We start from the raw sequence: 26,934 nt of genomic DNA, 5'->3' as shown, positions 1-26,934 counted from the left end.
TTAAGCAACATTTTCCAACAGGGTACTGCTCTTCACCATTCTATTACTGAGAAACAAAACAACATTCATCAATAGACAAGGAAGGCAATAGAGTGTATTAAAATAAAATATCCTAGCTGCCTACTTCAGTCCAAACAAGCCCATGCTGGAAATGAATAGTTGTAGAAGGGGGTGTCAAAAACAAAAGTATCCAGTTTGTCAGACTTAATTATCACAACCTTGTTCACCATCTCAGCCAAACAGTTTTTACTGTACTTCATAAAAAGAGCTGGCCAACCTACTGTCCCAGATGCCAGCCTTTTAAAGAACGTGATTTACTGTGCCACTCACCCCTAATTGAAACAGTTATGGCAAACTCTGGGCCGCCCCGGCTGCCAAGCTCTCATTCATTTTTTAAACCTTTGTGCCTCTGTCAGAGAGCACACTGCAAAGTGCAGTTCATCTGATCATCTGTGGCTCTGCAGTCTTGTAACACAATTTATTTAATTTTCTATGTCAGAAAAGTCCACTATGCCATGGCTCATGAGAGTTTCATTGCATACCACAATGAACTGAGATTCAGCAGGGCAGAAATGTTACATTGTAAATTAATGCTAAGCTGTCTGCCTTGGCGTTAAGTTTTCTCAGAGGGGCACGAGCTGCAGAATTTGGCCAAAACACAGATTCATATAGCAAATCTACTTATTGAAAACGATTAAACACATTCTCGTAGCTTTTTTATCGTGTCTCTCTCTGTTCCTCACCCCTTTGATGATCGTTTTGTTCGTCGCCTCACACCACCCTGGCGTCAATCTTTGTATGTAACTGGGCGGATTCTGCCACGAAATGATGTAAATAACCCTGTAAACTATTTGACAAGCAAATCTGGTGGCAATTAGGCTGGAGCTGACATGGACTTTATAAAACTGTCACGCACATTCCCCTCTAAGCGTGGCTGGCAATGCAGAATGTGACGTGGGTCTTTATGAGCCTGTAAACATAGAAGTTGATAGAGGCCGTGCAATGGAGGGGGGTGAGATCATGTGCGAAGTTTAGAAAGAACATGGTTTAACAGGTGGAGGTGCTGGATACAGTGCTCTGAAGTAGATTCATCTATTTCACAGGTGTTCTAGTTTGAGCCAGGTCAACGCACTGCTTCGGGAACAACTCGAACAAGCCAATGAAGCCAACCAGGCCCTGACAGAAAGCCTGCAGAGGGCTCAAGAGGAGGCCGAGCAGAGAGACACACGACTCAGGAGGGAACTTGAGGTGAGAGGGAGGAAAAAGAGACAGAAGGAAGGAAGGAGGGATCTGTAGTGTATGTTTTTATCCAAATCCACAGTTTAAGGAAAATCTTTCCTTAATCCAACCCAATGAAACTCAACTCTGGAACTTGTGGAATTCCACCCTGGTGCCTGTTTTGTCAGTCTGGACACTGTCTTTGTTTTAAATCATTGTTGTGATTTTCTCAGCTGTTGTTTCCTGTGAAAACATTCCAGTCGATTGGAAAAAAGAGCGAGAATTCATTGCTCGGTGCAAACATCTGGTGATATGAAGGAGCTCGTGTATTTTACAGCCACATACAGTCAAGAAAAGTTTACTGTACCATTTGTGTATACGAGTCTTTGAGTGTCTGTGCCTAGAAGTTCAAATCAAGCTGTGTGCTTGTATGCGTGGGTGCATTCATTATTTTTATGTGTGTGCATTAATAATGGAGACATCTTTAACCTCACACTCTTTGCCCCCCCTTCTTACCAAACCTGCCGACCATATGGCCGTGTTGCTCTCCCGCAGATGAATACCTCCCGAAACGGCCGCGAGCAAGCCCGTGTGCGATCTCTGTGGCGCCAGGCTGCCTTCCTACGGAGCTCTTTCACTCAGCTACGGGCCTTCGCTGACAGGTGAGTGTAGCTTGTGGCCAGAACCTCTTTCCAATTCCATCGCCATTTATCCCCACTTGGGATCAAAGCGCAGTGGGTCACCTGGGTCACCCCTCACCCATCCTGACCGCATCGTCCGGGGAAATGTGATGGTTAGATTGCCCTTCAGATTAGCCTTGAGTCATCCATCAGAGCCAAGCTTGATGAGGGCTCGGCCTGTGTAAATGCTGTGATCATTGTTGAGTAATTTGCTGTAATGTGGATTACTCAACACATGGACAGCGGAGAAAATGTTCACGACCCTTACTCAGACACGACACCGTTCAAAGAGTTTATTCCCAGATCACAATATAGTTTTGGCCATCTGGCTCTCGTCAGTGTGCGAACGAAACACATTTCCTTGGGAACGTAAGGAAATTTCATTGCTCCTGCTGGTCGTAATAGTTGCTTTGTGCTTTACAGGAGTCTATCGGACATGCGAGCCGAGTGTACGGTGGCTGGCCATCGTCTTCATACGGCCTGTGTGAATTTGGAGGCTAGCATCAGCCAGCCTTTTCCCCCTGTTAGCAACGGAGTATCAGCACTAGATAATCAACTAAGAGACAAGCTGAGAGAGGCTATGCAGCTGCAGGCCCGCTTTGATGCTGAGAAAGTAGAGCTTAACTCCAGGTACAACATGTCTGTCTGTTTACGCAGACATCCCATTTATTTTTCACCAATAATATACAAGTGTCATCATGCTTAAGCAGCATGCTGTAATAAATATGTACGGTATTGGCAGCTTGGGCTAAATTATCGTATTCAAAGGATTTCGCAGCGTCATAAATTTCAGCACCTATCCCATTGCTTTGAATTGAAGTATTGATGTCCTGAACTCACATCTCCTAGATGACTCATTGTGCATTGTCCTGAGGGCTGACACACAGGGAAGGTCAGCATGGATCTATCCAACTTTGTGGAATGCCAAAAAAAGAGAGAAAAAAAAGTGTCTCTTTATTTGCTGTTCAGTATCCACTACATTCTTCAATTACTTGTATAATGTGTCAGTGGTCTATGACACTTTCGTTTGAGAGCGGATCCATGGATCTGACACAGCAGGGATGGGGTCTTCTGATGAATGGAGTCATTGCAGCTTCTCTCTTCTACATCTTTTCATCAGTGACAGTTTTATAATGGAGAGAGCAGAGATCACTCTCCATTTTGATATATGAACTTTTAGCTGAGCTTTATTACAGAGGGAAGAAAGGGCCATAGACAAATGAGGATCAAAAAAGTGCACCATAGAGTGTTTGATCATTTTGCCTCAACCGCGTTAATGTTACGCACATGCACAATTTTTTGATATTGTGATAGTAGGCTATGTGTGTTCATGTTCAGAACCTCATGCTTAAAGTCAGTGCCTATTTCAACTTGCAGATGACAACATCGAATAAGGATGTGCTATTTTCACACAAAAATTTAAATTCTATCATCATTTACACACCCTCATGTCACTGCAAACCTAATATATATGACGTTCTCTCTATTGTGAAACACAAAAGGAGAAATTCTTGTGATGGTCTATATTTTCCACACAGTTACAATGAATGTGAGTTCATAAGTGCTTTGAACCTTCAAAAAAAAGATTCAAAAGCATCAAAAATAACATAAAAGTGATCCACATGACAAAGTCTTTTCAAGCTAAATTAAAACAGTTCAATATTGAATTGCTACTTCTCACATAAAAGGGTCAAAGACAGCTTTTATGGATGCCAAGGTTTTTAGTGTATGACTGCCTAATTTCAGTCTTTTCCTCACAAATCTTTCATATGCCTTCAGAAGATTTGGAACACAGCAAGCAAGTCATATGACCCACTTTTATGATACTTTAATATTTTGATATGCAAAACCTAACATGTGCATATATCTGTGCAGAATCCTGGAATTGGGTGAAATGGTGAAACAGCTCCGAGCACAGAACAGTGACAAGGAGAGCAATCTGGCAGCACTGCGGGGCAGCTTGGACAGGATGGTGAGCAGTGATACAGTAGAACCCATGGCTCGTGAGCCACACCTGGCTCTTTGACAAAAATCCCGTGGTTCACCAAGTCTCTCACCCTTCACCAGCAAATGATTGATACAAAATTAGACACATACTAGAGATCAGCTTTCTGCAGAAAACTCTTGCCAATTACAATTCCTTCGTTGTACAGCCTAGTGAAGTTAATTAAAAGTTTATAATAATAATATATTTCAAGTTGTACCAGCCAAAGTGCGTGTTCGCAAGTGTCACAACAGAAATCAGCTGCAAACCACTTATAATTTAGAGCTCCTGCTCTCAGATTCAAGAAGCTATGTAGATTGTTTGTGGTTATGGCAAAAAGAAAGATTTTTAGAACAGCAGCGAAAATGTAAAAGTTAAAGTGACTGGACGCTATCTTTGTGGGGACTCTCCATAGACATAATGGTTTTTATACTGTACATACTATATATTCTATCCCCTTACACTAACCTTACCCCTAAATCTACCCATCACAGAAAACTTTCTGCATTTTAACATTTTCAAAAAAACGGTATGATTTATAAGCTTGTTTCCTCATGGGGACCTCAATTTATGTCCCCACGGTGACACAAGTCCCCATGAGTCAGTGTGCATTCAGGTTGAAGTCCCCACCGGGATAGAAAAGCATGAACACACACACACACGAACACACACAACTCTGAAGAGGATTTATGCTCTGAAAGCCCTGCACAATAAATTCCATATTGCAACTTATTTATTGTTTGTTGCATATTTGTTTGTTCTAGTTGTCTATGGCCCTAATAAAAGTTACTATTATTTAAAAGTTATTGGGGAAAAACATGTTTTTTTTTAAATAATGTAATATAATATTATTTTATGCAGTGTCTCTTTTGGAAAAAATGCTTTAACAAAAGAAATGTCTTTTTGGTCAAAAAAGGTTCCCGACCCCTAAAATAATGTTGTAGCTACTAGAGTTATTAATTGGGAAGGATAGTCTTGATAAACTCTATCACTTCCTTAATGACTTGTCTGAATGTAGTTGTCTTGTCTGGTGTGCATCATGGCTGTTCAAGAAGCTGCACTTTGACCTGAATGCTTTCCTGCACAGGAAATAAATCGGTCCGAAGACAGAACCGAGAGGGATGCCTTGCGCAGCGAGATCAGCAGTCTGCAACAGATACTCCACAACATTAATCAGGTTTACTGAATATGATGATGATATTTTGGGCCAGATGTACTTAACATGACAAGAGTTATTGACATAAGCATAAATCAAGATAAACATAATGCAGAGGGGCTGCTTGAATAGGGTCATGGATTTTGAAACCAAATCAAATCGTGTGGTAACAGCATTGATTAATGATTTAAAAAAATATTGTAATCTGAAATTTCTAAAAATATTTACTCATCTCTTGTTTTCTCTGTTAGGTGGTTTGTGGAGAGGGTTCCTCAGAGTTATCAAGAGAGGAGCACCACTCTGTTTCAGCAGGATCTATTTCCTCTTCTCAACGAGACAGTACTCCGATAGCAGTGCAGAGAGCCCTCTTACAGCGACAGGCACAAATTAAGGTTTGCAAACCTCCTGAACACCATCCTTAAATTACCTTAAATGTCAACACTCCTAAATCATGGATGAAGGGAATTTTTCATTGCTCTGGTTGAGCAAACCGACAAGCCCAACATGCACTATATTGCCAAAAGTACTGGGACACTAGGGGTGTTTTAATTAATCGTTGCATCGATGAATCACGATGCAGACGTGGACGATTCTGCATCGATGCAGCAATAGACCATAATCGATCAGAGCCTAGTGACGTTTCTCTGACATCATTCGTCGCATTAAGCGCTTCTTGCACTAGTGTAAAATGGAGGTGGGAGGCGAAACACAAAAGTGAGTAATAAAAAATGCTAAAAAAATCTATTTTAACATTTACAGTGTGCGAGCGCGTAATTGCGAATGTGTGTGTACTTGCGAGTGTGTGTGTGCGCTTGCGAGCGTGCATGTGTGTGGGAACGTTATTGTAACTTAAGTACACTACTTGACAGTTTCATGCGCTTTTAGTGATCTATTTGTATTTACTAGCTTTTATTAGTTTGAAATGCTCCTGTCGTCTGCTGTGTTCAGACTTTAGTTGTCTATGTTCAGTGTTCTTTCTTGGAGCAGATAAAATAAAAAGGGAGTTCATATCTGCCTGCTTCATTGACAAAAACTTAGCCATGTGCAGGAATAGTGAAAATTGAGGATGCAACGAAACGTGACATTGAATCGCTGACATGATAATCATAATCGAATTGAATCGTGAGACCAGTGATGATTCATACCCCTATGGGAGACCCCTCCAAATCATTAAATTAAGGTGTTCAAATCACTTCCATGGCCACAGTTGTATAAAATCAAGCACCTAGGCATGCAGAATGTTTCTACAAACATTTGTGAAAGAATGGGTCGCTCTGTGAATTCAAACGTGTTACAGTGAGTCTTGAAATTTCCTCACTACTAAATATTCCACGGTCAACTGTAAGTGGTATTATAACAAAGTGGAAGCAATTGGGAACAACAGGAACTCTCGTAAAGTCACAGAGCGGGGTCACCGCATCCTGAGGTGCACAGTGTGCAGAAGTCGCCAACTTTTTCTGCAAGTCAATAGCTACAGACCTCCAAACTTCGTGTGGCCTTCAGATTAGCTCAAGAACAGTGCGTAGAGAGCTTCATGGAATGGGTTTCCATGGCCGAGCAGCTGCATCCAAGCCTTACATCACCAAGTGCAGTGCAAAGTGTTGGATGCAATGGTGTAAAGCACGCCGCGACTGGACTCTAAAGCAGTAGAGACATGTTCTCTGGAGTGACGAATCACGCTTCTCTGTCTAGCAATCCGATGGACGAGTCTGGGTTTGGTGTTTGCCAGGAGAACGGTACTCGCCTGACCTGAGCCAGGTCTTCTCGTCCAACATCCTGACATCACAAATGCGTTTCTAGAAGAATGGTCAAAAATTCCCATAAACACACACCTAAACCTTATGGAAAGCCTTTCCAGAAGAGTTGAAGCTCCAAAGGGTGGGCCAACAAAGGCTGGAAACATTTTTAGTTTAGTGCCTCTAGTGGTACAGAAATGACACTTTAAATACAGAAACGGTTTCATAACGTCACATTTGGTCGCTAATTGTGACTCCCTAATAGTTTACTCTGCTATCACAAAGAGTATGTAATTTCAGTACACAACTAAATGACAATATCTATCTACCCAAAGGAGCTGCAAGCACGTCTAGAAGCTTCCCAAGAGCAGGTTGCCACCTTGCGAGATCAGCTGCATGTAGGGGAAGATGAAACCAGAAGCCTGGAACAAAGGATACGTGAAGTGCAGCAAGAGAACCAACGATTAGAGAGAGCTGAGGTGGACAGCACAAGAGATGCCCAGAGATACCACACCTCACTGGGCATAGTAACCAGGTAGAGTCTGCTACTGATTGAAATTGGCACTCCTAAAAGATGCCATTGTTCAATGACAAGGTAACCTGCACAAAAGAGTTTCTAACTGAACATTTGTACAATACCCTCTACTTTTGCGTCAGTATTTTTCTCTTTAGCTGTTTAGTCATGACATCATTTTGTAGGCTAATTCAGTAGTCTAACTAATAAATGCTAAATAATAAATCCTGTTATGCTACATAATGACTACAAAGCAGTGCAGTGGTGTTCTGAAATGAGGAAATGAAGTCCTCACAGTTTATACATAAATATATTCTATATCAGTCTTGTGGGTTTTATTTTTTAATCAGGAAAAGTCTCATTGAGATAAATCCCTTTTTTTAAAGAATCCCTTTTAAAAGAGAGGCCTGTCTCAGATTTGGTTCTCTACTCTACCCCCCTAAGTCTTGAGTATATAAGGCTAATAAGGCTTATCTGCACCTTAAATGGGTCATACTATTGACATTACCTGAGAAGTTAAAGTAAATATGCTAGAAACATTAAATGACGTGCATTTATTGCATGGATGGAGCAAGAACATAACTTAAGTATTTAAAATGCACGTGCACAGTTCAGTTGAAATATAAAGTTTACCCTATAAAGTTTGGTGAAATATCTAAACAATTAACAACATGGATGTGATGTACAGTGTCATTATGGCGTTTAAGTCAACAGACTAAAAACCTGAAGACTGCTTTTATGTCCCTTCCAGTGTCAAAATATACCTCACCACAACTGTCGCTTTTTCTCTCCCTTCCTAGTGAAAGAGGAGAGCTTGAGAGGCAGCTTTTAGCCCTGAAGCAGCAGCTGGAATGCGCACAATCAGAACAGGAAGGTTTGCGAAGCTCCTCTCTGGATGTTCAGAGGCAGAGAGACCTCCTCAGGCAGCAGAGGGAGGACCTGGAGAGGCAGCTGGCTCGAGAACGCTCTGAATCTGAGAGGGGGTACAGCGTTGCGAAACCTTAAACCCCTTGACTTCCTTCTTGGCCCTTGTTTATTTCCCTGTCCTATTGTTTACAGTCAGTATCACTAGCACATGTTGTCCTTAAAGTAGCCTTGAATCAAGACAGAGTAGTATTGTTTACAAAATCCATTAAACATGAAGATGCATAATGCATTTATTTTTCTGGTTAGGTCAAAGGTAACAACCCTGATCATGTTATTATGTACTGTATATGGATAAGAATTGTTTTGAATGTGACCTTTAACCTCAAGTCTTTTTTTCTACTCAGATGAGGAAACATCTTTGATGAGTGTGTTTATAGAAGGATATCTGCTTGTATATGTTTGTGTACCTATGTGTTTGCATTAATATAATGTTTTGTTTGTCATGCGGCTGATTTGGTTGCTCTGCAATAGGGTGCTTAGGTTTTCATTTATTTTTGTGCTGTCTTGCCTCGATAGGTGTGTATTTATGTCTTGACAATTTGTGTGCATTGTTTTCTACAGACGACACACTCTGGAGCAGTTGGAGACAAGACACTCAGATGTGCTTAAAGAGCTGGTCACACTAAAGGAAGCTCTGAATCAGCTGACTTTACAGAAAGAGGTTCTGGAGGACGAAAAGAGCAGTCTCGCACAGGCTCTCTCTAGGGTACTGCTCTACACATTCACACAGAATGCACATTCACTAACCTTCCCACTTCTTCACTCATCCATTTCCCCACCCACTCATTCGTTCCATCACACTCATTCACCTGCTCGCTTATTAATTCACTCACTCCATCACACATTCATTTTTCAACACTGTCACTCACTAACACATTCTCTCAAAACCCTCATTCACTCCATTTTTTTCATTCAGTTACTCCATGACACATTCTCTTCAACCACTCGTTCATTAACTCCCTTCCTCACTCAGTCACTCATTTATTCACATACTGTATTTACTCAGTCATTAATTCATTCTTTCATTCACATATTCACTCATTCATTCATCTTAACCACACCTGATCTAAGTCTGTATAAAACTGTTCTCACCTGCATGTTCCTACAGTGAATTACATCCAGTCATAAAACTGTTTACCCAGTTTTGCATTATTTATCCATTAAGTAAATACAGAGTTTTTTTCCCTGCCAAATGTCCAACTCACTTGTTGAATTACTGGAAACTCAGTTTACTTTGACCTTTGGTGAGTTATGTAGCTCTGCTTATTTGTAGTGGTTTATATTTACCATGTAAAACTGCCTTTGTAAGATTTTTCATCACTTGCTCTGTCTAGCTTACAGTTTTTCCACACTTCCTCGGTTCTGCCGTAGGTCATTCTGGGGACAAAATGTAATGGTTGAACTCTAGCACTATTAAACAGCTCTGAAAACATATTTTACCCTGACCGCTGATTACAAAATAAATGCCGGTTACGTGAACTTGGTAGCTAATGATTGTATGTAGCCAAACTTCCCACTGATGTTTGTACTGCCTCCCTATAGGCCGAGGCCCAGAATGCTGAGCAGGAACTGTTGCTCACTAAACTACGAAGTGAAGATGCAGGGCTTCAGGACTCCCTGGCCAAGATGGGAGCACTGAGCGAGGGATTGGCTAAAGATAAAGTCGAATTGAACCGTCTTCTTCTACAGGTCAGGGTCATGGAACTGGATAGTGTGCATAGTGTTACTCATTATGTGTATTTTTTAAGGGCCAACTATTGATTAAAGTATTCTATCTTGAATAATCTTATCGTTTTTTTTTTATAGTTAACTCATTCTGTTCCTTTTCAAGGGAAGAAAATACGATTTTTCAATTATTTTTCCACTTCAGCCTGGTGTGGCACGGCGCGATTACAAACTCGGACCGGAAATTTTAGCATGGTTGGTTAACGGTTCTTAGCACGTGCTGAACCGGGCTGGTAGAATGTGTGTAGTGATATCGCAAACTCAGTATTGGTCACTTGTCTGTTGCCTGACTACCAGTTTCTCTGGCTACCAAGACAACGACTGACGCAATTGTATTACCAGTACAGTCCAAAGAGCTATGTCATCAGCCCCACAGTGTAAAATGAATCAGCACGGGATGGAACAGCTACGCAAAGAGAAGAGTTTGGAGCGATGGTGGAAAAGCAGCTTCTGTTCACTCTGCGGTCATATTTGTAATGCCTCCGGGCAGTGTTGGGGAAAGTTACTTTTAAAAAAGTAAAAACTAATTTCGTTACTTCGTTACTTTTTATGGAATCTAATGTGTTACTTTTGCATTACTTTTCCTCCTCTGGACTGGGCTTGCTTGTTTGTTTTTTAATAACAAAATATAACTTTTGTGGATTTTTTTTGGCAAATATAAATGCCCTTTCACACCAAAAGTGAAATTAATAAGCTTCAGGCTGAAGGAAATGCAAATTCACGCATGTACAGTAGAGGGAGCAGAACAAAACTTTCAGCTGTGCTGCCATTCTGAACCGTAGGAGAATAGGATATAGGAGAAGAAGAAGAAAAAAGAAAGAAAGAAAAGAAACACAAATGTGATATTTAATTAAAGTAATTTTTCCTTATTATTATGGTTGAAGTGGTTCATTGAAGGTTAGCAGCAAAGACATTGGTTAATAAATTGTGATTAAATACATAAAGTATCGTGTCATTTAACATATTTAATTATTGCAGTTGTACGTAATATTCTGAGTTTGCATTTCGCTGTTTTTATTCATTTTGATGAATGCTGAATTAGTGAGATGAGCAAATGCCTGCTCACATTTAGTCTAGAACTACAATAACCGACATGTTTAGTTTACGCAGTAACAGCGTACACAACGCCTCTGCCCTTACTCCCGATTTCACTCAATTTGGGGACAGAAAAGGTGTCAGTCAATAAATGAAAAAAAGAAAAGTAACTCAGACATTTTCTTGTAAATGTAAAAGTAATGTGTTACTTTACTAATTACTTGAAAAAGTAATCTGATAACGTAACTTGTAATTTGTTACCCCCAACACTGCCTCAAGGAAATCCTGAAATTCCCAAAACTGCTTGCCATATTCACATTTAAATATCATATTTAAAATCTGTGGCAAAATCTGACATTAACTGTCCCATAAATGACTTTACCAATCGGTGATTGTCTCTTTTATTTAGAAGGCGGGACTTTTACCACCATATTCATGTTGCACTTTCTCACATTCAAATTAATATGGATGAACTGTCTTGGTATAGCTAAAGTCTTTGATGCAAACCAATGCAAATAATTTGATAATATAATAATTTTCCCACAATATGGACTTGACTTAAAGTGATAGTTCACTCACTGCACATTCTAGTTTTCTGACATATTTGAGTTTTTTTTTGGGGGGGGTGAATGGTATATGCTATTATAAACATTTGAATCAAAGTAATACCAAATAATAGCCTTAAATATATTTAATTATCTGTATCAGTTCATTTGTTTATTTTGATAGCCCTCTGTGAAGCTGTTTGACAAAGAAGAGCCTGGTATGGACACTAACATAACAGAATCCACATCCCAACATATGATGGCGACCATCAAGGCTGGTCTTTTCAACACTGTAATCATCATGTTAAACACAAAGATATTGTTTTTGATCTATCTGCTTCCAGGTCGAGGCTGAAAAGTCAGAGCTTGGTGAACGCAGACGGGACGCAGAGCAAGAGCGGGCGGCAGCCAGAGAGGAGCTAGCTCAACTTCAGCAGGAGCTATTAGACCTGACAGCAGAGAAGCGTGGTCTGGAAGCCTCACACATTCACCTCCAAGAGGCCCGAGTGACACTAGATGTGGAGTACAACCTCCTGCAGAGAGAGAAAAGCTCAGTCCTGGAACAACACGCCCAGGTCAGCCGCTCTTATCCTCACAAAATGAGTGGGCGTGTGCCCCATTACCCAGCATGATTCACAGCTCTCAGCTGCGCTCTGATGGGTCTTGTTGTCACATTAAAAAGCCAAGGGAAGATATTGGACCCATCTGCTGTGGTACTCAACACCTTCCTCCAAGAGTTCCAAATATGAATCTTGGCCCAAGTGTGTGCTTTATGAGTGGCAAAGGAATTGAATGGGGGAGGCGAAGGGGATCTTGAGTATAAATGAAGGACAGGAAGCCTAGAGAGATAGATATTACAGACGGGCAAGATCACAGTGAGAGAGAATGAGTGAGAAAAGCCATAAATCATAAGGTTGATCTGTCTGCTCGCAGCTTTGCCACAGACAGTGTGGAATTTGTCTGCTTTTTTGTCTACACCTACAGTCATGTTTTACAGAGGTGTCACTATGTAAAAACTGTAGTGTTTTTTAGTTGTCATAAATCACTAGATCTTAATGCCACCTCCATTTTTACACAGATATATTGTAAATTGTTAGTACAGTATATTATTTGCAGCACATCCCTGTTTGTTTTACTTGCTGCTTTTTCAGTTGACCTGCTTGGCAGTAAAGTGAACTAAAATTTCCTTTGGTTTGCTAGCAAACGGTTTAGTGCAGGCAGTGCAGTGAGGAAAGTTTTAACATATCAGGAAAATATTTGGACAGCCTGCTGTTCCTGAGTGGTCAGTTACTGGCATAATCCAGGATCTGACGTGATTGACAATCCACAAAATGATTAGATATTGTCTGAGTACTTGATTCATAATCATGACGTTGATCTACTATCAGCAAACAGTGGGTTTCCCGTCTATTTCTTCTGAATGGAACTGTTCTTCCTTGTCACAAACAAAAAAGGAATATGTGAACATTCATTTATATGCTTCCATGTACATGTGTGTGTTTTGTGTAGGTCAGTAAGCAGAAGCAAGCCATGCAGGAACAATTGAGCGCATGTCGTAGAGAAATGGAGCTGAGTGCTGCCTCGCTGCAGAAGACCTGCAAAGAGAGAGATGAACTGGCAAGAGACAAAGCCAATCTCACAGTGCAACTCACCTCAGAGCAACGTAAATCCAAGGCCCTGGCCCAAGACCTGGCCGCTCTGCGGTGAGTCAATGTGTGTTAGTGTTTTAGTGCAAGTAGGATTTGGTGTATTAATGTGTTTATATGGGCTAAGTGTTTGTATTTATGTTGGAGTATGTGGTTGGCAGGCAAAGTAAAACACCTGTGTTTTCAGCTAGTTTTTTTTTTTTTTTGAGTAATTATCAATTGGGCCTTTTCAATCATGTAGCTCATCCTAGCTTCACAAAGTCTCTTCTGTGAGTATCACTGTGAGGTTAAGCCTGTATTTTGCTGTGTAAATCATCTCCAGAACATCTCATCTGTCTTGAAGGATGTTAGCTAAAGAAACAACCTTTTAAAGATGTTCATTAACTACACTAAGCACAACCCATTATTATTAATAATAATATTATTATTGTTATTTTATATTTTTCACCATCTCTCTTGCTTTTTCCGTTGTTCAGGGTTGAGAGAGAGTCTCTAGAGTCAGGCCTGTTGGACAGGCAGGAACTGGCCTCATCTCTAGAGGCGGACCGGGATAGGCTAGAGGAAGAGAACGCTAGTCTACAGCAGGCTAACGAGAATTTGACGCGTGAGTGTCTCTCCAGGGAGCCTCTATCCCTCTCTCATTGACTTGGCTGAGCCTACTGGCCTTTGGGCCCCAGCTATAGTCCACAAGGGGCCCATATTTTAGCCCAGAACTGGAGAACAGCTGAGGGGTCAGTCGAGGTTCTCTCTAGAGCTTAACAAAGTCCCCTCACAGATAGCATCCACACTGTACTATTTATGTGTTGGTGCTGTCACCATATATTGTGTAGTGATGATTCCAAAGAGCATTATAATTTCATGTATCCAGCATGTGAACTCAGTGTGTCCCTAATGTATATTTTCATTACAAAGCATATTTCTCCTCTGAGTATATACTTGTTCTTCTCTTTGCACAGGTGAGCTGTCTAGTGTTCACGGTGAACTAGAGCAACAAATGTCCCGGGCTTTGCAGGAGAAACAGGCTTTAGAGTTAAAGCTTGCTCTGGCCGATAGAAACGCACAACAAACCCTCATAACAAAACAGCAAAGCCATCAGGAACAACTGCACATTGAGCGAAATCACAAGGTATCCCTGAAATTGAGATATAGGCAATGTCGCAAATGCACAATTGATGTGTAATTGTGAGGGGTGAATTTTTGGTTTGACAGTGTATCAGTTCAATTTATAATTGATTTGACTTTCATACAAATGATTCATGATTTAAAGGGGCACTTCAGCGCTGGGAAGATGAATGTGTATTTAAACTGGGTCGTTTATGTAGTAGAAATGAGAAATTATTTTAGAATTTGGTGCCGTTCTAGACAGAGAAAAGACAGAAATTGTATTTTTGTCTCTTGTGGATGAAAGACAACAACTCCCAGAATGCACTTGCTTCGCTGCCCAACGAGGCCACTCCCAAAGCCACGGCTACTGGTTATCACTTGCCCAACACGGCACCGCCCCCACGTCTTTTTGATATTCATGGTAATAAAATAATTTAGTTCAGTTAGAGAACAGACACTACAATTAAAAACTGAACGTGTCTTTTCAATAACGCGTGAGTGAGCCGAACGAAAGTCACGGCGCAAACGCAGCAGGAGTCAGATTTCATTCATCACGAGAGCGAAGAGCTGAGGTAAGCGCGGCGGTCATTCACAATGCGTGTCCAGTCTGGTGTGTTATCAGATCATGCCTATAGAAGTTTAACTTTCATAGGAATTCATTGAAAAGTTGAAACACTCACTTTGCTCCGCACCGCTCTGTTATGAATGCCCGAGCCGAGCAGTCGTGCGCATTTACATTCTGTGAGTGAAATCTCACCCCTGTGGGCGGGTTGATAACATGCGGAACTAGCTCCTTCTACTGGCTGTAGTCTCAAGCCTCTGGCCAAAAAATCCTCAGATGACGCAAAATGACGATATTTGCGTCATCTGAGGATTTTTTCCAGAAAAAAAAGTCACAATTCTCTCGTCTCAGGGGGACATGAGGGGGGAAAATACGATATTTCGAATATACTACCGGGTTTCTACTGATACAAAGCTTAATGCTAAATCGCTGAAGTAACCCTTTAAGTCAAATTTGCAGATTGATGCATAAAAAGTCTATGCATTAAGAAAACGTACTCGCCCACTTGTAATACCATACGGTTTCCCATTTGACATTTTAGATTTCAAAACCCTATGCAGCTGTCACAGAAGACTTCCAATTCATTTGCCACTATACTGTATGTTAATAACTAAAAGAATAATAAAGTGTGGTAAACGGCAAAATAATTTGCGCTACAAACTAGTGTGTTTATGATTTCAATATTAAATAAAATAATATGATAACAGTAACAATTTAAAATAAGGTTCCATTTGTAAACTACATGAATTACCATGAACTAACAATGAAAAATACATTTTATTAATTTATTAATATTAGTTAAATGTTAATTTCAACTTTTGCTAATACGTTTGTAAAATCAAAAGTTAACATTATTTAATGAACCTGAGCTAACATGAACTAACAATTAACAGTTGTATTTTCATTTAACTAAAACAAAGATTTATAAATACTGTAACAAATGTTTTGCTCATTGTTAGTAAATGCACTTACTAGTGCTAACTAATGGGATCTTACTGTAAAGTGTTACCATGAACAGTTTGTAACATCAAGCAGCTTTTTGGACAGCTAAAATAACTGGACGTGGCTGATACAGAGGCCTTGAACATTCATGTTAAAAATGGCTGCACCTGCTCTTATGGTAAAAAAGTAGGACTCAGAGGAGGACCGCAAAGGCTTAGGATGGCATTTGGGACAGGGCTTTGGAGTGAACTGCTGTACCCAGCAGGGAATACAGCTCAGTATGCATAGTGTGTTTATTTCAGACATGTAAAGTGAGAACTGCTGTAGATTTAGAACTACAATGCAAAACATCATTTAGTTTTTTTTTTGTTTTACATTACAAATATCAAAAATTCCTAAATCAAGATTAATTGAGTAGATTTATCTTAATTTAAGAATATTTAGATATTTGTAATGGAAAACAAGACAAAAATACTGAGAAAGTGTATCAGTCCATTAGAGAAATTCTGGCAGAGGAAGTAATTGAAATGCAATAACCCTAAACTGTAAAACTCTCCTGTGGATCAAGAGAGTATTTGGATGCTTATAACACATGCACCTGTCTTGTGTGTCTCAGGAGCGCATGCGTGTGGAGTTGTGTGCACAGAGGGAGCAGGCAGAGTCGCAGCTGCGGGCTGAGTGCGAGGAGCTGCGCATGCAGAGTCGCAGAGTGCTGCAACAGCTGCAGGAAGAACTGGCCAAACTGCAGCAACACTGTACAGAGTCCCTGCTGCAGGCCGAGAGCCATAAACAGCAGGTGTGTGTGTATCTGTGTCTCAGTCGAAACCTTTTGACAACTTCCTTTCAATCTGATCAAAAGGCATGTCTGTAGCCCCAAATAGCCTTAAACCTATCTGCAGCCAGAACATGGGGCAGATGGCATCACTGCAATTTTGTTCTACACTCTAAAAAATGCTGGGTTAAAAATATCCCAAGTTGGGTTGAAAATTGACTAACCCAGCAATTGGGTTGTTTTAACCCAGTATTTGGGTTGTTTTAACCAAGCGGTTGGGTTAAATGTTTGCTTAAAACAACCCAATTTCTGGGTTAAAACAACCAAATCGTTGGGTTAAAACAACCCAATTGCTGGGTTAGTCCATTTTCAACCCAACTTGGGTTATTTTTAACTCAGCATTCTTTAGAGAGTACTGCATTAACTCTTGAGTTGTCTGTGCTTGATTGGTAGGTTCTCTCTGAGAAGGAGGCAGAGAAGGCTACTCTTACTGAGCGCATTATCATCCTCGAGCGTGACATAGAGACAGCTGCCCTTGAAAAGGACCGTATGCGTAGAGACTTCCTGAGCAAAAAGGAGCAGGACAAGGTATAATAAATCCAAATATGTCTGTGGATCATGTTTTTCCTTATTAGATTAGTGCTGTAAAGTTAACACATAAATGAATTAGATCAAATGTTTAATAGCGTACATTTTTTCACACATTTATTGAATTTGACATTAAAAACATTTGCATTCTGTTTGGAGCTGAAGAGCCCAAAAACTCACGGTGGAAGTTTCACACACACTACACTGAAAAAATATTGATGTAGAAACAATTTCACTCAGTCAATTTCACTGCTAATAAATTTCATAATTAATTACAAAGAAACCGCAAGCAACACACTGAATTAAAAGAAAAATGTTGAATTATAAAGACTTAATTATTATTTTATTGTAAAACGTACACCAATAATCTTTGTTTTATTTACAACTTCAAATAATTTTTTTACTATGGAGGGACATAGTGATGGTGATGGAAAAAATATGAGATGGGAGGAAAAATGATGTGAGTGTTTTTGCATTCTCTCGCAAATGTTTTGCGTTCCCCTCCAAATGTTTGGTTTTCCCCAAGAAAATTTGTGTTCACTTGCTAAACATTTGAGCTCCTTGCGAGCAAACGCAAATTTTCCCTGGGGAACGCAAACGTTTTGTGAGCGACCCTAAAGGGTTAGCAAGCCAATGCAAAGTTTATGGGGGCAATGCTACATTTTCGCAAGAGAACACAAAAGCATTGAAATCGTCTCTGTGGGAACCCCTCTGCGTGATTGCGTCTTGAAGCACATGTGAAATCAGTCCAATGGCATCACAGGTGGGGTGATGCACTGACCAGGAAGCTATAAAGAGAGCACGGACCAAACAATGTCAGATTCTGATAGGCCGAATCAAGACGTTCACAGGCATGCAGGAAGTATGGCAGCGTGATGCAGCGTCTCGTTCCCTACTCAGGGAACAATGGTTACAGTCATAACCTGAGACGTTCCCTTTAGAGGGAACTCACGCTGCGTCATAGTAGCAATGCTGTGGGAAGACAATACCCACTTCACTGTACTGACAAGTGCCTGTCTAATTTGAATCCACGAACACAACTAAGACATAAGCACCTGGGAGCCTGGTGCAGAGCCCAGGTCCACATCATAAAACCTTACAAATGTGAGTGGAGAGGACCAACCCTCTGCATCACACACATCTTGAAGTGATACTCCTGACAATAAGGCTTTAGAAGCCGGCATACTGCTAGTCAAATTAGCTCTAACAGCCATTGGTGAAGGTTGTCCAGAAGCCTTGTAAGCAAGTGAAATTCAATTCAAGGGTTCAAAGGGAGCCAAAGAGAGACCTTCCAATACAATGGCCAGGTCCCATGCAGGTACACTTGTGCGGATTTCAGGCCTCAGCCTCAATGCACCACAAAGGAAACGTGTCACCAATGGATTCCTCCCCAAAGACCAAAGATGCGTGGTAAGCCCCTATAGCCACCATGTAAACTTTTAAGGTAGAGTGGGATAACTCTGCAGAGAACCGTTCCTGCAGGAATTCTAGCACTGTACCAACCGGGCAGTTAACTCCAGTTGACGATTCTCACACCACAAAGTGAATACTCTCCACTTCGGGGCATAAAGTTTCCTTGTGGATCGAGCTCTGGAGTGAAGTATGGTCTGCTCAACCTCAGTCGAGAGACCTGAGTCAATGAGTTGGGCCCCCTTAGAGGCCAAACCCACAGTTTCTACAACTCTGGGTGGGGGTGAAAGATTAAGGTCCCTCCTGATCAGAATCTCCCAAGGGGAGCAGTCAAGGAGGGACATAAGGTCCGAGAACCAAACTCGGACCAGCCAGAACCAGGGCTACTAGCAACAGACGGCCCCCAACAAGAACCAGGGCTCTTTTCACATCACTAAGATATGAAGACACCTGTGCATAACCTTGAGGGGAAAAAAAACACTTGTTCTTGAGCCCTGGAGGGGTCTGACCTTAGAGGCCTGACACCATGAGCGTCAGGACCTCTTTGCAGAAGCCTTCTTTGAAAGAATGATGGTCTTCAGATCCGTCTTGGGCGCTCTCCTCGAAGAGCTCCTGTTGGGAGTGGAGTCATGACGTCACCCCGCCTGTGACATTCCCGCTATTCCATTGGACTGATTTCACACATGCTTCAAGACGCAGTCACACAAAAGCGTCGCTAGTATGATGCAGTGCAAGTTCCCTTGAACAGGGAAATATTTTTTGCATCACCTCCGTATTGTAGAGTGTAGTTTGTAGTGGAGCGTGTGTTTTTCAGTAAATGGAGAAAAATATTATTTACAGATCATTTATTTATTGTCCGTTTGCATTTTTGATTGGTGAAAATATAATTCACACTGTAGAGTGAAATAAGAAGCAATAAGTTCATAAGCTGCGGGGAAAGTTCTTTCATTATTGGATTAATGCAGATTTGAAATTCTGTGTTCAGATCTACCCTATTTTGATGAAGTTTGAGAAATATATAGAATATATAGAGGCTGATAATCATTTTCATGTTATGGCCTAAAATGATAAATTGCAAGATTAAAATTATGTTCTATTTTATATAAATTAATTAAAATAAATACAATTCATATTTTTCTACAAGTGAATTTAGGTATTACAACATTATAATGTACAATATATATATATTTTTTATTTTGAGATATTAAAGAGCCCCTATTATGGATTACCTTTCATGTAGTGTGTAACATAGTTCTAAGTAAATGAAAACATCCTGCAAAGTTTTAAATCTAAAAGTGCAGCGTTTATAAAGTTATTGTCTCTCAAAAGTACGTTTGAGTAAAGATAAAGGATGGAGCAAGATTTGTTTTGCAAAAGTTAATGTTTACGTCAGCTGGGCTAATGTATGCACTGTTAATAATACACTTCCCACATGTGCACCGCAATACATTACACACACACACACACACACACACACACACACACACACACACACACACACACACACACACACACACACACACACACACACACACACACACACACACACACACACACACACACACAGGTTTGTTGATTGTTGATTGTTGATTGTTGATTGTTGATGGCACTTGCTAATGCTGATGGTGAGGAATTACAGTCAATTGAAACATCTTATAATGTAACTGAGTAGCATCACTGAGAAACGTCCTGCTCAAGGTTCGGGTTGAAAAAGGAGTTCTCTCATTGTTTCATCATCGATTCGGACTCGCGCTGGGATTTATGTAAAATCAACGTCCTCATTACTGTCTTTACAGTGTGTACAATCGCTGAGCTTTAGGAAGCCTCCTGAACGGAGCTGGAGTTCAGTTATGGTAATGATCATCTGTTTCCGAAATACGCGCTAAATACGCTGATAAAATTAAACTGTTTTTTTTTTTTTTACCTTTGATGCATGTAAACCTGTTGTTGGAGACCTCCAAAACAAAATTAGGAAACTTTAAAATAGCATACCGGCAATAAGGGAACTTTAAATCATTTGTGCTTTTAAAGAGTATGCGTTAAATGACAGTAAAAGTATTCTAAATAAAAAAGTACATGCTAGTACACACTAAAACACCTTTCGAGGCCAGGGGAGTGAGGTTTACACAGCTTTCTTTGTTTTAAAGGAACTGAACCCTAACCCTAACCCTAACTTGTTGCCTACAGAAAAATGACCCAGAGTAAATATTTTAATCAAATGACAGTCCTAATCTAGATTTATCACATTATATATTAATTTTTCTCTCTCCTACTCTCTCTGCAGGACACAGTTTTAGGGTTGCAGGCAGAGCTTCAGGACCTGCGGTCTCGTTTCGAGGAGTCTCTGAGTTCCCGTGAAGTTTCGGAGCGCAGCTTAAATGATCAGATCAGAGAGCTGTCTATGCAGAGGCAGGAGGCTCAGCAAGAGGTCACACAACCCGAGACTTTACATTCACATTCCAGTTGTTCAGTTACAGAATCACATTTATCATCCAGAACACAAGAAAGCTATAGCCCTGGAGAGCAGTAAAAATTCTGTTTGTGCCAGGGCCAAATATCCAACGTCATGTGAGTTAGGAGGTAAGTTAGTTTATGTTGGGCCGCGAGGCAACATAAGGCCTGTTGGAGTCCAACTTGTACCTACCAGTGGCAGTCTTGGGGAGAGTAATTTAGCTCACACTCTTGTTGAACTTGGCATTGGTTAATGTGTATTGAGCATGTTCCAGGTGTCACCAGTTTGGTTGGTCAGCACACATGTTTGTGCTTGTATCCATGTGTGTGTACAGTTCTAACTTCAACCTTGAGAATGGACTTCTGCACAAACCTCAGGCCACACATTTAGACACCTAGTGTGAGATGTGGTGAGAAATTCATCTCTGGGTGAGGCTGTCTACTCACCAAGATGGATTCTTCCTTCCTGTTTGATTATTTTCACTAAACCTCCTCCAGCCTGCCCTGGTCAGACAATGACAAACCATCAGTGGTGAGAGGGAACGATAAAAGCTAGCAAGGGAGTGAAACACAAGAATCTCTCTATGATATGAAAATGAACATTTTGAGTCACAAATAAGCAGGTGCTCAGGAGTTTATTTGTTCTTGTGCTGTAATGAAATTCTCCATGGAAACACCGCCCCCAATTCTTAAACAGGGGTCATCGCTAACCCAACTGTCTTTCACTGTCCTACTAACCCAACCCCCTATCAATGAATTCAACCAATGTGGGTTTGCCACAGGCTGATTTCTTGTACATTAAGATTTATGAGAAGAAAACATCTTGTGTGGCCCAGTGAACTTACATGCACACAAACACACACACACATATTTCTCTTCAACACACAAGCATCTACACACACTTATACACACTGCTGATGTTTCTCATCATTGCTGCTGTGTGTGGCAGTCTTTGGAGCCTGTCCTGTCTTTCTCTGTTTTTCTTCTCCCGCTTTCTCTCTGCATTCTGGCTACATTTTAGGGGAAAAAATGCACCGTAAAATGATTAGCTGTAGCCAAGCAATTACCAGAATGTGGGTCATATTCCTGTGTGGTTTCATGGGCGAGGAGTTTCACCCTGAGCATATCTGATGAAAGTGTTCGAAAATTTGAACCATTTCGCATGCACTTAGAACACATTTTTAAGTGCAAACGAGAATGTGCCTTGAAATCCAGCGCTGAAAGGAGGCAGAACTCTTTGGATGAGTCTGATGCTCACATGCTTTGAGAAGCTGAATGGAACAAGGCAGTGGAATTTTACTAATAGGCTGTGTTTCCATTTCATTCATCTCATGGAAAATGAAGTTGAATTGTCCTCAGCAAAACAGTGCCACGTAAGGAGTATGAGTGTTAAAAGTCTTCACTCCCTCTGGGTGTCAATTCATCGTACTTGTGTGATTTAAATGGCCATTATTTTAGATAGATGAAGTTACACCATTGCACTCAAACCATGACCAATCACTCATTTTGTATTTACAGAATCATTTGGATTCATTTAATCTTTCTGTCTAATCTCTGTCTCTTTCAGGTGGAGCGTTTGAGGAGGGAACTGAGTGAGGTGGAAGAAAGCAGGGACTCTGGTCGTAAGGAACTGATCGAGGCCCATCGAGAGCTGAGGGAGTGTTTGCAGGACAGGGACGCTCAGCGGCGTGAGGGCATGGAACTGAAGAGAGCTTTAGGGGATGCTGAGAGAGAGAAAGAGGCCATCCAGACTTCCAATCATGAACTCCGTACAGCTGTGAAGAGAGCCGAGTTTGAAAACAACAGGTTTAGCAGACTAGTCTTCAGTTTGTTCAATATATAAATATTCAAATGTTGATATCTTCTGTATTATATGCCTGTTACCTATTTGCTTGGCTAGCAGAGTAAGTAACATCAGATCATCACTGAGATGTGATTTTAATTAAACAAGATCAAAAGGGATATCAAACATTTTCCTTGTAAGGCCCAATTTCCATTAAAAATCTATTCATCTTTGTTTTTTCTTTTTTTTATCAGTTTGAAGCGAGTGGGAGAGGAGAAGGAACAGAGGCTGACAGTTTTAGAGGAGTGTAAATCCTCCCTCCAGCAGGAGGCGCTGAAGCTGAGAACCAACATGCGCGAGCTTGAGAGATCGCGCTTGCAGGCGCGCAGAGAACTGCAGGAACTGCGCAGACAGGTCAGGGCCATAGAAATCAAAGGTTTTTCTTTTGTAGTTAGTATATTTACATTATCCTGAACATCTAGAAACTAAATCTAAACAACATTTATTGTTAGTCTAGCCATACGCATATACAGTGGAACAAAATTTTGTTTTACCAGATCTGCAGTGCATTCTCTTCTTCATAAAATTCAGTTGTCTAGAGTTTTGTGTACATTTCAACCATTTTTGTAAAATACCTACATAAAAAAGCATGTGTGTGAGCAGGTGAAGACATTAGAGGGTCAGTGCACTCAGCAAGGGCAAGAGTTGAGTGACATGCAGTCCAGACTGTCTCAGGAAGAGCAGAGAGAGGAGGAAATGAGAAAGGAGACCTTCACTCTCAGACAAAGAGTACTGGAGAGTGACGCTGGCAGAGAGGCAGCCCTGAAGGAGGTACAACACACAAACTGGCATGATTAAAGCATCCACACACACGTACAGTAACATGCCTAAATTGTTAGAACTGGTTTGTGTGTGTGAAAAGGCTGCAGGTTTGCAGCGGCGTGTAGCAGAACTGGAAGAATCGCATCGCCAGGAGAGAGAGATGCAGCAACAACGGGATTCCAGTCTTCAGGAAAGCCAACTGAAGCAGCGTGAGGAGGCCGCCCGCTTGGAGGGGGCACTACAAGAAGCCCAGGCCCAGCTCAGGGAGCTTGGACTGAAGGTCAGTCTAGCAGAGGCCCAGGCCCAGGGGCTGGAAGAGCAGCTGGGACAGAATGACGCCATACGGAGAGATCTCGAGCACAGGTTGAATGTTCTCAGTTCTGCACTGAAACGTACACTCGGAAGTGGCCGTGGAAGACGTTCACCCACACCTGGGGAGCGTGGACGGAGCCCCTCACCGTGGAGAACTCGCTCACCTGTGAAAGGTAATGCGTTCTCAGTCCAATAATAAATCTGGACTTTTTAGCAAAGGTTAGTTTAGGGTCAAGGAGAAGATCACCACTCTTATATTACAAAGGATTCTTTTCTTCAAGGCTGAAGATTATTAAACAATGGTCTGCTCTAACATTGGTGTTCTAAATTACATGTCAAAGGAATTAAATGGAAACTTGTGCATGTGCCCTCAGGTGAAACTATGTCAGAGCAGCCTGGGGTGGGTGGGTTGCCTGTGTGTTCTCTGTCCCCCTCCCACCGAGAGGACGGAGAGTTGGATCTGGACTCACTTCAGATGTTGCTGCGTAGCTTCCAGCAAGAGCTCAGGGACACACAGAGAGAGCGGGTACCTAACACCACTACATCACCACAAAGAACAAAGAGGCATCATAAAAGTAGTCCACAAAAATACACTATATAGTATAACTATGCTAGTCTTCTGAGTCATGCAGACTGTTTCAGTGAACTGTATTGACCAATTCTTAAAAAAAAAAATCCAACTTAAAAGAATGATTTGTTCACTAATTCGGCCAAGGAGAGCTAGGGTGGATGTCAAGATTTGACACACTTGAATGAAGGATCACAAACAGGCACATATGAATGAAGGATCACAAACAACACAATGTGAAACAAGAATTGAATAAAAAGAACATAAACATCCTTCTCTCTCTGATTGTGTGATTGTAGGATGAGTCCCAGTCACAGGCGCATAGTCTCAGCAAGCAGGTAGAAAACCTGCAGGCCTTTCAGGAGAGAAGCAACACACGTATACAGATGCTGAAACAATCTATTAGAGAGCTGGAAGAGGGTAAGAGGGAACTCTAGCCCGACACTTGGGTATATGCTGCTCGGTGATGGCCAGTTTGCAACTCTGTTTTTGATTATCATCGATGTGAATGTGTGGGTGTGTGTTTGCCAGGAAAGCGTGAGCTGGCCAAGCATTTAGAGGGGATGCAAGCATCACTCGCCTTACGGGATGAGGCAGTTCAGCGTGGAGAAATACAAAATAGGATTCTGAGTGAAGAGTTGGCCAAAATGAATAACAGCCAACAGATAACTGAGGCAGAGGCCAAAGCACTGCAGGTTAAAACATTCTACACTAACACAAAAATGGTTTACAAAATTGAATGCAACAGTGACATCCCACTTTTCAGCCTCAAGGCTTCACAGAAGTGAGGGTCTGCCAATAAAACACAATAAAAAAACTTGTACTGTAGGTTTATCTATGCAAGATCATTTAGCAAAAATATGTTTTACTCAACTATGGTGATGCATTTTATATCACCAGCTCACTTTCCCTCAGATACTCTGAATGTTTAGCTTACTCTGCCTCATCACAGTCAGATGCAGAAAGCAGGAATTAGCCACTCCACAATAAAGACCTCTGATGAGTTGCTTCTCTGGTAGTCACATCATCGGTATAAATACACTGTTGTATTCAGGAGAAGCTGGAGCGCTCCCAGGCCTCTGAGGAAAGTTTGGAGGCCGAGCGCCGTCGTATGAAGCAGATCTGTGAAGCCGCGGAAGCTCGAGCTGCCAGGCTGGAGCTTGCGCGACGGGGGTTGGAGGGAGAGCTGCAGCGTGCCCAGCTCCGAGCCACAGAGACAGAGGCGGAGGTCAGCTCACTGCAGGAACGCCTCAACAACCTCCGCAGAGAGCTGGGAGACAGTGAAGAGCGTGCTGCTTTCCTAAAGGTTTGTGTAGGTTTGCACTGTGTCTAAAAGGACATGTTTCATGTTTTAGCAATATAATGCAGCACTCTTGTCCCAATGTAGGTTGAGGGTGAGAGGTTGGCAACTGCCTTGGCCCATACAGAACTGCAGGAGAGCCAGTTGAGGGAGCAACTGCAGGCAATGACTGCATCCTTGACTGACAGCAACACTGCTGCAGGATCAGCCCGAGATCAGGCCGCCCAACTGCAGCGAGCTCTCACAGCCAGCGAACATGACCGGAAGATGCTGCAGGTCAGTGTGGGTTTTATAGGGTGCACAAGTTTGCAGTTTGATAACTCGACATAACAAGTTGACGTGAAACGGAAGTCATGATAGTATTTTCTTCCCTATTGTGATGTTTTGCCTAGTGAAACTAGCCTGACGTTGTCATACTCAGATTCTTGTCAGAATATGAGTCTGATACTGCTCCATTGGGCTTTGATTATGAGGTGTGTAAATGCCTCTGCACTGAATTGTAAAGACCTACAACCAATCAGAGTAACAGAGCGACGCATAGTTGTCAACAGGGCTGCGTTCAGCCCAGACAAAACGTTTTTTTAAAAGGAAACGGTGCTACTTTGAACACCCTGTTCTGATGATGCAAGAGTAGCAACTATAGAGTTGCAACTACCGAGCTGCAGCGGACACATTTGTAAACAACTTTACTTGGACCCATTGTGCGAACTGTCTATTGAATACCGCTTGTGTATATTTATATGTTGCTGCTGATTGGGCTGACATATTTGACCCACCCACCAAACAATAGAAAACGTATCTCAAACCCCGTTGCACACCGTTTCCAGGAAACATGTCCTTCAACCCGGAAACCGTAGCAAAACGTTGCTCACCGGTTTGAACTTGAACGTGCCCCAGAACTCCACTGCACGCATGCTGGAAGTAGAAGAAGAAGATGAGTGTAAAAAATCTTTGCCAGTGTTATAAAAAAGAATTTTAGGATACACGGAGTACTTACCAACACGATCATCATTTTTGAGAGAAATAGTAAAGGTGAATGCATATACGAACAAGTCCTTCGTTTAGGGTTTGAACGAATTCAACCCAAGCGCTCTTTGATGACGTGCATGATTACATCACTGTCCATCATCGTATAAAGCCCGTCCTGACAATTT

At 41.5% G+C, this 26,934-nt stretch overlaps 1 protein-coding gene across 1 annotated transcript in view; it reads left to right on the top strand.

The window, feature by feature from the left end:
* Window positions 1-26,934, top strand: part of crocc2 (ciliary rootlet coiled-coil, rootletin family member 2) — a gene marked incomplete at its 5' end in the record, with an annotated part of 76,754 nt that overhangs the window by 42,196 nt on the left and 7,624 nt on the right. The window contains 26 exons of the mRNA XM_079841141.1: window positions 1,104-1,248; window positions 1,774-1,880; window positions 2,322-2,528; window positions 3,774-3,870; window positions 4,970-5,059; window positions 5,290-5,430; window positions 7,110-7,309; window positions 8,089-8,271; window positions 8,777-8,921; window positions 9,758-9,904; window positions 11,865-12,095; window positions 13,030-13,223; window positions 13,643-13,770; window positions 14,123-14,292; window positions 16,391-16,570; window positions 17,000-17,134; window positions 20,829-20,972; window positions 22,563-22,801; window positions 23,033-23,192; window positions 23,442-23,609; window positions 23,701-24,085; window positions 24,287-24,438; window positions 24,780-24,900; window positions 25,012-25,175; window positions 25,535-25,786; window positions 25,868-26,056. Of these exons, the coding sequence (XP_079697267.1) occupies window positions 1,104-1,248; window positions 1,774-1,880; window positions 2,322-2,528; window positions 3,774-3,870; window positions 4,970-5,059; window positions 5,290-5,430; window positions 7,110-7,309; window positions 8,089-8,271; window positions 8,777-8,921; window positions 9,758-9,904; window positions 11,865-12,095; window positions 13,030-13,223; window positions 13,643-13,770; window positions 14,123-14,292; window positions 16,391-16,570; window positions 17,000-17,134; window positions 20,829-20,972; window positions 22,563-22,801; window positions 23,033-23,192; window positions 23,442-23,609; window positions 23,701-24,085; window positions 24,287-24,438; window positions 24,780-24,900; window positions 25,012-25,175; window positions 25,535-25,786; window positions 25,868-26,056 (4,474 nt within the window). The remainder of the gene's footprint in view (window positions 1-1,103; window positions 1,249-1,773; window positions 1,881-2,321; window positions 2,529-3,773; window positions 3,871-4,969; window positions 5,060-5,289; window positions 5,431-7,109; window positions 7,310-8,088; window positions 8,272-8,776; window positions 8,922-9,757; window positions 9,905-11,864; window positions 12,096-13,029; window positions 13,224-13,642; window positions 13,771-14,122; window positions 14,293-16,390; window positions 16,571-16,999; window positions 17,135-20,828; window positions 20,973-22,562; window positions 22,802-23,032; window positions 23,193-23,441; window positions 23,610-23,700; window positions 24,086-24,286; window positions 24,439-24,779; window positions 24,901-25,011; window positions 25,176-25,534; window positions 25,787-25,867; window positions 26,057-26,934) is intronic.

Source organism: Gobio gobio, assembly GCF_949357685.1.
Source record: "Gobio gobio genome assembly, chromosome: 17".
In the NCBI taxonomy this organism is placed as follows: Eukaryota; Metazoa; Chordata; class Actinopteri; order Cypriniformes; family Gobionidae; genus Gobio; species Gobio gobio.
This window is presented reverse-complemented; position numbering and strand designations above follow the sequence as displayed.